This window comes from Gadus chalcogrammus, chromosome 6 (genome assembly GCF_026213295.1).
Source record: "Gadus chalcogrammus isolate NIFS_2021 chromosome 6, NIFS_Gcha_1.0, whole genome shotgun sequence".
Taxonomy (NCBI): Eukaryota; Metazoa; Chordata; class Actinopteri; order Gadiformes; family Gadidae; genus Gadus; species Gadus chalcogrammus.
This window is the reverse complement of record NC_079417.1, coordinates 9001677-9014730: the sequence shown is the minus strand read 5'-3', so window position 1 is coordinate 9014730 and position 13054 is coordinate 9001677. Positions and strand designations below refer to the sequence as shown.

General features: G+C 39.2%; 2 protein-coding genes across 7 annotated transcripts in view; one reads left to right on the top strand and one right to left on the bottom strand.

The window, feature by feature from the left end:
• Positions 1 to 309: 309 nt before the first annotated feature.
• Positions 310 to 5150, bottom strand: figla (folliculogenesis specific bHLH transcription factor). 5 transcript variants are annotated; one of them, XM_056592557.1, is made up of 6 exons: positions 4873 to 5145; positions 4360 to 4506; positions 4173 to 4265; positions 3822 to 3977; positions 1014 to 1076; positions 310 to 479 (listed from the first exon to the last, which is right to left on the bottom strand). In XM_056592557.1, the coding sequence occupies exons 1-5, from the start codon at positions 5053 to 5055 to the stop codon at positions 1059 to 1061; spliced, it is 597 nt and encodes a 198-aa protein (XP_056448532.1). In that variant the 5' UTR covers positions 5056 to 5145; the 3' UTR covers positions 310 to 479; positions 1014 to 1058. The 5 variants fall into 5 exon arrangements, with proteins under 5 accessions (XP_056448532.1, XP_056448531.1, XP_056448534.1 ...); XM_056592556.1 differs by lacking the exons at positions 310 to 479; positions 1014 to 1076 and adding an exon at positions 2215 to 2487 and having other exon boundaries at positions 4873 to 5150; XM_056592559.1 differs by lacking the exons at positions 310 to 479; positions 1014 to 1076 and adding an exon at positions 2215 to 2518.
• Positions 5151 to 5609: 459 nt separating this feature from the next.
• The window catches only part of hk2 (hexokinase 2), a 37553-nt gene continuing 30108 nt past the window's right edge, over positions 5610 to 13054 (top strand). The window contains exons 1-6 of one of the 2 annotated variants that reach the window (XM_056591646.1): positions 5610 to 5705; positions 7369 to 7531; positions 8485 to 8633; positions 8838 to 8957; positions 11285 to 11380; positions 11999 to 12098. In XM_056591646.1, the coding sequence (XP_056447621.1) occupies positions 5655 to 5705; positions 7369 to 7531; positions 8485 to 8633; positions 8838 to 8957; positions 11285 to 11380; positions 11999 to 12098 (679 nt within the window). In that variant the 5' untranslated portion in view covers positions 5610 to 5654. Of the gene's footprint in view, positions 5706 to 5733; positions 6314 to 7368; positions 7532 to 8484; positions 8634 to 8837; positions 8958 to 11284; positions 11381 to 11998; positions 12099 to 13054 lie in introns of those variants that run through there. The other variant, XM_056591645.1, reaches the window with a different exon arrangement.

Below are 13054 nucleotides of genomic sequence, written 5' to 3'. Positions count from 1 at the left end.
TGCCATTGCAATGCGATTAAGCATAACTCATGACGAGCATATCAATAATTGTGCCTCGTTACCAAAATCTTTAGTCAAATATTTTACATTATGGTGTTTCAAGCACTGTGCCAGCAAGCTACAAGATTACATGTAATCCAAAATACATATATAACATCCTATCTATATATATCCTTACTAGTATGAGAGTAAGTGACTCGAGAGTGAGCGAGTGTACAGTAAATTGTTGAATTTGAGTCAAATGATGCTACAGTTCTAAATATAGGCCTACATTAGATTATATCAGAAATAAAAAAAATAGAAGTCATCAAGACAGGGCACATTTTATTTTGGGGGCATCCACGAAGTTTCTGAAATAAATACATTTACAGAAAGGCAAACAAAAATCGTAAAAACTCTGAACTAAAATAAAATATAATGCAATGCAAAATAAATAATTATTCAATCTTCTTCTGGAACCCATTTGCAGCAGCATGCCCCTAAATGAACAGGTTGATGAAAAGAGAGATATGACATATTTTCTAAGTTTGACTTTTTTCACAACTGTATCCATTCCTTATATGCATTTTGTGATAAATAGCGATGTGCTGAAATTATACAGCAAAATAGATTTTCTGAAATTAATTTGCAAAGCTTAAATAATTACTCTAATTAACCCCCCATGGCGATTACCAGTGCTTCTGGAATTGTACCATTTGGTGCCATGCCATGGCGCTGTTTGTCTAATTTCTTAGACCAATTTTTCTACTATGTTATGTGTTAGTATATGCTACGCGTGAAACTCCTAAAATTGCGTAATTTGGGCTATTGGGCAATATCCCATGATGAGATCTCAAACTCGGGATCTTGTTTTCCCCACTAATCATTTCGCCTTCGGCGCATAATTGTTAATTATTATAATCTATATCGTTCATATTTCAAATGTACGGAATGAAAATAAAATAGCCTAAAACAATTGTACATACATTTAGCCTAAATAAAAGGGATCTTTAAACTTAACATAATGAACTCACCTGACAAGTGTAATGACATTTCAAAACCTTTCTGGAAAGGGCAGATTAGCTCAAAGGAGAATTCTGTGGAGTAAAACCAAATATTACCAATTAACTTGCAGTTAAAAGGCTGCAGTTCAGTCAACAGTACAGGGGCCACATGCATTGAATTCTGAGAAAATTAATGCCCAGCAAGAAAGAGACAAATGTGTTATATTTCCGAGAAGTTCAAACAGTGCATAATTACATCTTTCATAGCGGATAATGCCATACCAAGACCTCCCAGAATGCTCATAATAACTAGTTTGCACGCAACTAATGTAATGCCAGGCGGATAATGCCATACCAAGACTTCGAACAGTGGTTTGTCGTCCAAGGTGGGTGTACGCATATCTCAGTTTTCTGCACATCTTGAATTGTGCATGGAAAAAGGCATGTTTCTGAAAACATATCTCTATGCAGAAAAGTCTCTCAACCCAGTTTCCGATGTTTGGACTTTAACTACATTAGATAACCAAAATAAAAAACACCTCAAGTATAGGCTACCTTTCGATTTTCAACGATACATTAAACATGTGGTTCATATGTTCGAATATTGCATTGCATAAAAAAAATTATGTAAATTCAGGCCTTCAATCTCTTCTCCTTGAAATACCCAATCAGAAGTCTTTATGGAGACCGCTAGAGACCGCGTCACAAATGACTTTGACGCACTTAACAGAGGAGCCTCTGTTGATTGCCAATAGCAGCATTTTCCTGACAAATGATTGAATTGTATCACAGCTGATTACCTATTGTAAGGCCTACTCCAAAAAAATAAAACCAATGCCAACATTCTGTTCATAATTACAGGATTTGATTAGAGAGTAAATTTGTCTTTAGTCACAAAACCTACACTCTAGAAATTCATTAAAGTACCCATGAGAAGTAATTTACATGATAAAAAAAACAATGGTTTATTTTTTATTTTAGTACTTTGAATCCATTATATCCAAGGATGAGAGTACATTTGCATCTGATTGTTGCAACATCTGGAGGGTCAGCTGGTTTACAACTGATGAACCAAGTCATGGATACTCAATATGCAAATATTTGAGCTTCCTACGTTCTGTGTTTCGAATCATAGGCTCAGCCAAGTGTATGAATGGACAAAGAAAAGCCATTACAACCATCTGAAGGTCCTCAATAGAGCAGTGGGCATTTCAAAAGCACATTGGCTTAAAATGGATGACAGTTCGAAATGCTGCAAGATTAAACCTTGCACTGGGGAAACCGCCACTGGGCACGGAGAAAGGTAATCCATGGTTGCTCAGGTCTCCATATCGACATCACAAGTGTCTACCCCGATGCATGACCGATAGATCAGCCTACCAGTTGGTGCGTTCAACTGGGTGGGACCATCATAAGTAAACACTGCCATCTTGGACGTCACTTGAAGGAAGATTTGGAAATGGGTCATCAAAATCACCATGTATTTGGGGCTTTTCGGGCAAAGCTGCAATATATAATCCTTCATATAATCAAAACTAGAAAGAAAAGGTGTTTCAATTAGTAAATAGATAAATGGGCTACAAAAACAGATCAAACAGGAATTCAAAAGGTAAAAATTAGACTGAAAAAAATCTAGTTAGAAATATATTCTTATTTAAGATTTATTTCCCTGGAAGTGGGTGGACACTCCCACTTGTTTATTGTTTATTGAATGGATCCCCATTAGCTGATGCCGAGGCGGCGGCAGCTAGTCTTCCTGGGGTCCATATAGGAGCATACAATATAAAACATAGAGAATACATACATTACCAAACATTATACAAAAGATAATAAGTACAACATACCGGTCACAGTAAATTTGTTCAAAAAATGATTACAATTTCAGTCATGTGGACAGCTGCAATAGGTGTGTCTTCAGAGCTATTTTAAATGACAATTTATTTTGTGCGAGGTTAATGTGAGATGGTAACAGATTCCAGAATGATATACATCTGTAAGTAACTGTGTTTGAGGAGATTGGTCCTGGGTGTAGGAGGTTTTAAATAGCCATTACTGGTAATCCTGGTGTTATGATTATGTGTGTTCATTGATTTTTTAAAACTGTTCGTAAAAGTAAACTGGGGATTGATTTAAGATAATGGTTCTAACGAACATAATGAGACTAGAATGAAGCTTTTGTTTGACAGATAACCAGGACAGGCGTGAATGCATAAATAAAACATTAGTGCATAAAGAACATTTAAGTACCAGTCTAGCTGCTCTGTTCTGAACAAGTTGCAGTTTGTTCGGGTCAGACTTAGTTGCAGCTGACCATATTATAGGACAGTAATGCAGATGACAAAAAACCAGAGACTGTATGACTTGTGCTTACCTTAGTACATCCATAGCAAACTATTCTCTGAGGATGCAGGTCACACCCACGTTTTGAGTTTGTACAACAGGTCTCTCTCTCAGAAAACGATATTTTAATAAAATTATTCATTTGTCACCCTTTTACCAAGGCCTCATGAGCAAAGTCCATGCACCTGTTTTTCATGGTCACGCATGGAGTTGGTATGGTATTGGTATGGTATCAACCCATGACAACTTTTTGATACTTTGGATTTTTGGAGAACGACGTTGTACATGGAATGTGGCATCATACTACAAGTATCCAAGGAGCTTAACCCTGCATGTGAAAAAGCCGTTCACATGCTGGTTGGTAGAGACTAGCAAACGCATACAATTTAACACCCTTTATTTGTAAATTACCATTCCCATCATTTTTTACGCTGGTATAGACCAGATAAGGATGTTCCCAACATATGGGTGCCCAGCGGCGAGAGGGTAAAAGATTACCTGATCGGGTGCAATCTGGATGATGAACTGGTAGGTGGGCACCACACAGTGTTGCAGCAGCAGTCCATTGAGGTCGGCTTGCTCTCCCCCATAGGCTCCGACAGGCAAAGTCAGCGTGTATCCCTCGGACATCTTCAGCTCTGACAGGTCATTTAACTGCCAGCAAGACACCACATCAGTATCAATAAAATCGCATGAGCCTCGTCGTTTCTCTCTCAGTAAGCGCGTATTTCCGTATTTCCAAGTCTACAAACTGACTCATAAAGATGTGTGGCGACACTGGTCACTGGTAAATTAGCCAAATAAATCAAAGTCTGGGTAGAAAGAGAGGCAACAAAGTAAAAAGCTTACATCGTCTTCTTCCCACAAGCCACTGTTCATGGCCTCAGCATTTCCATAACTAATGGCCTTCTTCAGGAAGTCAGTCCCGCCGGTGGTGTCTCCCTACAGACATACACCAAGCATCAGTTAGCGCCACAACGACCTTCACAAATACATAGAGGCCACATGTTAAAGGTCGGTGAAGTTCATACTTAACCTTTTCAGTGTCCTGAAGCACGGCCACTAGCAATCGGATGTATTCGGAGGCCGCCTTGAGTGTGTCCACTTTGCTTGGCTTGTGGTCGGGGCGCATGAGGGGCACCATGCGCTTCAAGCGGAAGAACATGGTGTTCAGGTTCCTAATCTATAGGTTTTAATAGAAAATAAATAAAAAAGAACAAGTTAACCTTTGCAACTATTGGATCAACCAGTGTGGTTCCTAAAGAGGATTCTTGTTGGTGAGGAAGCCTATATCTATCCCAAGGCCTGCAGGTTAGTCCGACTTATGTTTGAATTCAGTAATCAATAGAAAAAAAAAAAAATATATATATATATATATATATATATATATATATATATATATATATATATATATATATATATATATATATATATATATAATACAGCTAGCTTGGTAACTAAAGACGAGGCATCTGGGGTAGTAGCCAAGCCTACCATACATAACGAATACCAATTCTGAAGCCTTTTAAGTTTGACCGAGGTGACTTACCCGCAGACGTTCTTTGGCGTTCACAATTTCCCTTTTTTTCACAATTTCACTGTAGTCCTCGGCGACCACATACATGCCATCCTTACGTTTGAACTTTGCAATGCTGCTGTGAACAGGGAGGACAGCCTCCCCCCTCACCCGCAGCAGTATATCACTCATCAGTTCCGCCGGTGGAACCTTCATTGTAATAAATCCTGAAAATTAAGCTGATTTGTATATGGAGGTGGATTTCCCACAGACAGACGCAATGAGGTAAAAAAGACACACCTGTGTCAGGGTGCCTAATTATCAGCGGTTAGCGGTTGTGCACGAGGAGGTATGTGCTCGTGCTTGTGTCTGGATGTCACGTTGAAGAGCCTGACGCGTGCGGCGTTGTTGTCTGTGACATTCAGAGGGGCCCGGGGGTCTCACGTTTTAAACCTTTTCAATATGCGTCCCAGCTAGGGAATATGTACAGACGATCGAGAGAAATGTTATGATGAATTATATATAAGGGATGATTATGATGATAATGATGAGGATGATAATATAATTATAATAAAAAAACAATAATGACAATAACAATAATGCAAATAATAATTAATATTATTATTATTATTATTATTATTATTTTCCATTAAAGAGTGTTTGTTGTGCAATTTGTTTTCGTAAATATAATGGTTTAATTTAATTTATTACACACACCTACTACGTTGGATACCTGACGTCGCGTAGAGTACAGCTGTGGTGGGGAACTGCCAAACCAGTTACCACTCAGCGTTCTGCACTTCCCGTTCACCACTATGAGTTTGGATATGGCATCCGACCTGTCACCAGAATGTGTGGCGGATAAGGTATCGTAAATCGTTCTTCTTTAAACATATTTTATTTGCGTTGTATCAATTTTGTATCACTTGGGGTTAAGATTAATAGGTTTGTATAGACCAATATGTATTTCGATGTGTCATGTTTCAGGGTGGCAGCCACCGAAACAATTTGGGAGTTCCAGAGAGGGTCTAGCTCTGTTTAAGTTCAAGGTGACATGCGCAGGTTTTAAAACGAGTTGTTGGTGTTATTTTTGTTCAGATGAACATGGGCTCACACTTCTTTTCCTCATTTTACTCAGTTTTCTCGTTTCTCGTTCTTTTCGACCGTGTGCCTGTATTTATTCAACAGCGCCTCACTGGTAGCCAATCACAAGCTAAAACAGGGCGTGACGCGACCTACTCAAATTACTATTATGAGGAAGAAGTTTCTGACGCCTGCGCAGTAGCACTCCCAGCATCACTTCATTTAAAACTGACCCAAACACCGCGTCTTACACGCCCCAAAACATCCAGACAACTTTAAAAATAAGTTGTTCGTGTCATATCTTATCCCAGTAAACAAAGCATCGGAGATGTCGTCGTCCAATCTGCAGGCTTACTGCTTCACGGAACTCCATCATGAGCATATTCAGAAAGTGAGTGTTTGACGAAATAAACAAGTCGCTTAGTGGGTTCATGTTAATGCATTGCCTAGCATCTCTTTGTTTACTACCGAGTGTGTGGGGCAATGTGTATTGTCGGATTGGATGGTAAGGATTGAGTCGGCCGCCAAGCTGCCTGTGTATGCATGGCGTGCGTAGTAGTGCTTGTGGTCAGTCGACACCACCACGTCCACAATGGTGGACACATGTGATGTCTAAGGTGTCGGGTCATCTAGGATGTAGCCAACTCGAACCCCATGTTGTGACGTCACTTGCATGTCTGCCTCACATGCTAGTATTGTGATCAGTTCTCAGATGAGGATCCTAGTTGTAGGACCCTAGATTAACCGGGCATTGTAACGTAATAATAATAATTCATCAACACCTAGCCAGCTTAATACATTACACCATCTAAAAAGACCTCATATCAACCAATACCCTAATCTTAAATGTGCAACCCTAAACCAATTACCTAAAATTACCCTTACTTACTTTTTTATCATTGTTGTCTACTTGATTTATTTATTTCTACTTATTCAGGCCCTAGATAGATTAATACCATTTTGTGATTCAGGAGATGGCTATATCAGCTCGTTTCTGTAAACCCAGAAAAAGGATGACATTGTTTTCATTCTGGAAATGCTATCTTTTAAGCCATATGTTTATTTCATCCCTGGTTCACTTGAAATCTATGTTTTTATTGAAGGGACATCAGATACATTAAATATCATAACGACTCAAATGACTACCGGTTGTAAATGATAAATGATGAGGATTTGTCTTGTCAAATGTATAAGGGAAAGCAAGCAGTTGAAAAATAGCCTCCTTTACAGTTTGAACCATGTGGGGAAGTGGCAATTCAAGCAACGTTTTACATTTCTCCAAGCGTGAAACGGAAAAGTGACTGGATGGTCTAGTGATTTGATATCCCACCCTGATCTACAATCTACTGTTGATGTTTCATCCTCCATGCATTAACGTCTTGCAATAGAGCTGCAAATGAAAATGGTGAACGTTATATCCTTTATTTTCTTCTGCGTCTTTCTTAGGTGGACCAATACCTGATCCACCTCCAGCTGTCTGATGCAAACCTGATGGACGTGTCGCTGCGGTTCAGGCGGGAGATGGACAAGGGCCTGGGCCGGGACACCAACCCAACCGCCGCCCTTAAGATGCTGCCAACATTTGTACGATCCACCCCTGACGGCACTGGTAAGTGACCGGCCACAGTTACTGCAACGGTTTCCGCATTTTCTTTGTGTTTTTGGGAGTTTCTATTAGGTGGAAACACATGCCTTGTTCAGGGAGACTCCAACCCTCTGGTTGGTTCCATTGTGTATCATCAAAACAAACACTTTAAATCGAAGCCTTTGCAATTCTTGGCGGACTTATAATTTTTGCTGCATTGCTGAACCACAGTCCATCCACAGCTCTCATTCTACCGGTTGTTTACCCACTGTGCATCATGATATTTTTAAACCAGAATAAAGGAAATTGTCCAAACTGCTATTGTTACCTGTTTTGAGTATACTGCTGGTCACCCCTGAGACCCTTTTATTAATTTTGATCATCCCATTTGAGATTCAGGCCAGAACATGTGATTTTTTACGATAACCCTTATTGCTGGCATCCCATTACTAAGACTAGACAACCCAAGATTAGGCTATTAAAGGCCCTATCAAACAGATGTCCGATTTCATTCGTCGAAAGTCTTTCAAAAAGTGAAAACTGAAGGCTGGGAGTGGACATCGATTTTTAAAAATTAAGTTGGTCTTGTGGGCGAGGATAGAGCTTTGCCTTGATATATGAATCCGTCAAAAACCGTGTGTTAGATGTCAATAACTGGGCTACGATTTACACTTGACAATAGAGCACAAATTACTTGTCATATTCACACCCTTGCAGGCATGTGTCATACCTACGCTTATACTAAAATAAAATAATAAACTCTTGGTTTAAGCCATTTTACGTTGCTGATTCTGAAAAGTGGATTCTGTAACCTTTCAACTAATTTTCTTTCACCGGTGATATTTCCTCTCACCAGTGTTTGCCTCACCAACTGTGTATCACGACTGAAAGCAGGGCTACATATAAGCCTGCATCGCACTTCCATAGCCCTGTGAAGAAATCCCCCATGTTCACCGTAACTTTAATTTATTTTTAAGAAAAGGGCCACTTCTTGGCTCTTGACCTTGGCGGGACCCACTTTCGTGTGCTCTTGGTGAAGGTGTCCTGCAATGGCCAGCAGAATGTGGAGATGGAGTCCCAAATCTATGCCATTCCAGAGGAAATCATGAGGGGCACTGGCTCTGAGGTGAGGGACGACAAACCCCAACTCTATTAGAAATTTGTACTTGAATTCTCAGCTCGCTGCCAATCTTAAGGGTCAAATGCTCAACCATGGTACGTCATTTTGTTTGCTGCTTAATGAACCGGACCAACTTTGATGATTGGAACTGTTATTGTCTGCTGTCAATTTCTGCTTAACCTTGCTAACCCTTGATCTCATGATCAACAGCTATTTGACCACATTGCTGATTGTCTGGCCAATTTCCTGGACAAATTGGGCATAAAAGAGAAAAAGCTTCCCCTCGGCTTCTGCTTCTCATTCCCCTGCCAGCAGACGAAGCTGGACGAGGTAAAGTTTACTTTATGTTTTCTTGTACTATATCAGTCGCTACGATAATCATTACGATATCAGTCAATCTAATTGTTACCATGGGTTCACACCAAAAGCAAAGCCGCTGCACGAATACATAGAAAGCCAATTCAAAGACGTCAATAGATGTGCAAACCTTTTCTGAGTTACGTGAGGAGAATGTTCGCTTTTGGTGTGAGCGCACTTCTTAGTTTGCAATCATTCTTTGATTTTTTTTTTAATTTAAAATAAAATATAAATGTTATATTTCACAAAAACATTACATCCTCTATGCATATCCCCTCCTCCCTGTGCCCACTCTGAATCAAACATGATCATGTTTGATTCAATATTTCTGGATTGATACTTAAAATCAATCCGGAGTTCATTGAATCGGTATGTACTCGTGTTTTGTAGGCACTTTTTTGGTGTGAAAAATTCTGTCAGTTCAATCAGTTTTAATTACAGTCTATGTAAAGTCTGTTTAACTTTATTATTGTATACAGGCTATCTCTGGTACACCCACACCGGAGCTCCGTTGGCCACGTAGTTCTTTACCCTTTTACTGGTATTACTGTTGTAGAGCTAGCGGGATACAATTCTAATCAGAGATTTTAATCCATTATCCATTCATAAAGACGTCCCCGGTTTAATTTACCATGACCAGTATTGACCATCGTTTGGTCTACATTTCTGCACAAAAGGGGAATTTGAAGGTGCCAGGCCCTAAACAAAAGCCAAACTAATATGCAGTTAAATCTGGGATACTTGGCTCTATAGAGAGGAATGCCTGATCAGCTCAAGGGCAGAGAACACATCTATAGACACATTGGACTCAAACTGGTATCAAGTTTTAAGTTCCCTGTGTCACATCGCTGTAATTCAGAGCATGAATGACCAAAAACCTGTTCAACAGGTACCACAACCTTCAACATGCTCATAAATGTCACTTTAGTATGATTGTTTTTGTTGTGATTATTCAAACAATGAACAACCATAATGTCCCCACACTCTCTTCGCCTTCCGTTATTGTTTTTCTCTGCCATTGTTATGGTCTGCATTTCCTGAAGCTGTTATTTACAAGCAAGACAATTTCCCAAACCAATCGATGGAAAGACCAAATGATTAATTCCACAAGAGCCGGAGCTCTTGAATCTTAATTGGCACATTGTAATTCCCTCTAATAGCATTCGGTAGACACCAATGGTTTCCTTTGACGGGTTTTATTGTAGCCTTTTACTCCAACTCCACCGTGAAAACTATAGATGAATACATACACAGTACAACAGAAATCACGGCATTAGCTTTACATAAAATCATAAATTACACGGCACACAAAGAGCCAAACAAGCAAAACAAAATACAGGGAAACAACAAGAAAAATACCTCGTTGGCTGCATGCTATTTACAGGGACTTTGAAACTAGATTATTTTCGGCGATGCGTATCACAAGCTGTTCACCTCCTCTCATGCCGCATCTCAAACTGACAGAGAATCTTCTAAAACATCAGCCTTACAAGTGACGTCATTCAACAAACTATTTAAATACAATTTTAAACCCGAATAACGAACACAATTATTGAATTACTAATATAAACAAAAATGAATTTCCTTATGTCTTATAATATGAAAATAGTAATTAAATTACAGAAACCTTTTAATGATGACAGTTACACTCCCACCAAATCACACAAACCAGTAATGTGGGATTTTTCTAAACTAAATATTTTTGTCAAACTTTAATATACAAATGAAATGGTTCTGGTTTTAAAATTAACAGCATGTCAACCCTTCCTCATGAAATGTCAAGCAAACATTAACACTCTAGTCTGCCTCAAGCAGAGTAACAACCTTATGTATTGGTCTCTCAAGAAACACAGTTTTAACTGTGGGTTAGGGTTGGTAGTAATGATGACAGTTACACACATACAGAGGCTTTGGCATTTCTAACCCATTTCTCAAATAATAGCTCTTCTTGCCTGCAGGAAGCTGCTTTTTCTTTCCTGTAAATATAATTTATAAGAAATTCAACCCTTTTAAAAATAATTGTAAAGTGTCGAGGGCCCTGGATATTCTGTAATTTACGTTTGATGGAGTGCAAAATACTTCAGATGCTGTTGGTTCTAGTGCCCTGCTTCAATAAAGATGCCAGTTGAACTCATGTCTGCGTTGTCCTAATCATAAGAACAAAACAAGGTAGAACAATGTATGTTAAATATAACTTATATTAAGAGATTCAGAGTACCGGTACTTAATTGATCCTGATGGAAAAGAGGTAACATGGTGCATAATGATCAAAGCTTCTTGTTTTTTCCTCCCTCCTGCAGAGTATTCTGGTCTCCTGGACAAAGGGCTTCACGGCGAGTGGCGTAGTAGGAAACGACGTGGTTGCCATGCTGAGGAGAGCCATCCAGAAAAGAGGGGTGATTCAACCTGCTGGCTCTTTACCTAATACCTATCCATTCTGACCAGCTTGAGGCTGCAGAGTGGAACGAAGTTTCTCTGTGGGCGATTAAGGCCCAATCACATTTATACCCCTTAGCCCTTCCCCTTACCCCTTCAAAACAAGGGGGAGGGGTAAGGGTTAGGGGTAAGGGGTAGAAATGGGATTGGGTTTAAGACTTCCAAGATCCCCCCTTGTGATACTCCTGTTGGAGTATGGTACACCCAATGAATGGGGTTCTGGTCTAGAGAACAAGGCTATATATTCATGCTGGGGAGGGCAATTTATTTTAAAAGCATATCTTTTTTAAGATATGCTTTTAAACACATACAGTCGCTAGGCCTGCGACTGTATATGTGGCAGTCGCAGGCCTAGTCGAACAAAACTTGTTTTCGTCTACTTTCCTTATACTTTAATGTAATGTCCCTCAATTAGAGTATTAAGAATGTTTTTTTGAATTTCTAATCCTGTTATTATTCAGTAACAATTTTCCATGATTATATGATGACACATTATTCAGCATTGCCCACCACTGGCTTTGAATCTATTAATCTATTCTACTCTTTTCATGTATCTGTCTGTGTCTGTGTGATCCCAGGACTTTGATATTGACATTGTTGCTGTGATCAATGACACGGTGGGCACAATGATGACCTGTGGCTACGAAGACCATCACTGCGAGATTGGCCTGATTGTCGGTAAGAGATCAGAGAGTCCGGGCTCCAGCTCTATAATTGTCATGGGGTCTCATGTAACTCCCTCAGCCGGGTTAACGATCCTCTGCCTTTACAATTCATCAGATAGCATGCTGCTTGGAAGGCTTAGTTTTCTTTTTTTATGTGCATTTCTTCTTTGTTAAATGCTTCTTTTAGTAAAAGGCGAAATCAGGTGTAAAATGGATCTGGGATATGTTTGGTATGATAAGGAGTTGGAATGTTTGTTTGGGAGCAAAAAAGCGCATATAGACGCATTCTTAAGTTGGCTGTTTTTAGCCAAACCAAAACGCTATAAACTTGGAACGATGGGGGCATGTCTCATGGTAAAAACTAAATTGATTTTTTTAAACCACTTGCAAGGCTAGAAGTAGCCCGACACTTCTTTGATAGTATAATATGGGGTCTTAACATATAAAATGAGGCATTGATAACTTTGTAAGTGTACAGATTGTTTATTAAAAAGGACATTTTTTACACACAATACATCAGTAGTTCACCCGTCTACGCCATTTTGTCTTTGAGGCTCGATAGGTAGATTGGCGACCAGAGAGCTTGTGACATCCGTCAACAACACGTAAGCTCTGTATTGCTCCCAAACGAACATTCTAACTCATTATCCTACTAAACATATCCCAGATCAATTTTAAACCTGATTTCTCCTTTGACTGTTTATATCCTATATTTAGTCTAGAGTCTCAAGGCAGATGAAGGAATTATAGGCCGGTACAATAATTATATAGTACTGGTCCAACATTGTAAACATAAACTGGCATATTTTGTATCCAAAACCAGATCATCTTATCTATCTCTAGATAAGACTGTTATCTATATTATTATCCATCTATCTTCAAGTACAAGCTAAACGGCAGATAATAATTGATATTTCCAATCTGATATTGAGAATCTCTAAAGTGCCTGTATGTATAAATTGAGACCAT

Coding starts and splice junctions, on each gene's coding strand:
- figla (XM_056592556.1), bottom strand. CDS start 5,055: ATGAAGGTTCCACCGGCGGAACTGATGAGTGATATACTGCTGCGGGTG. Junction 4,507..4,872: donor ACGCCAAAGAACGTCTGCGG/GTAAGTCACCTC, acceptor TAAAACCTATAG/ATTAGGAACCTGAACACCAT. Junction 4,266..4,359: donor TGCTTCAGGACACTGAAAAG/GTTAAGTATGAA, acceptor GTATGTCTGTAG/GGAGACACCACCGGCGGGAC.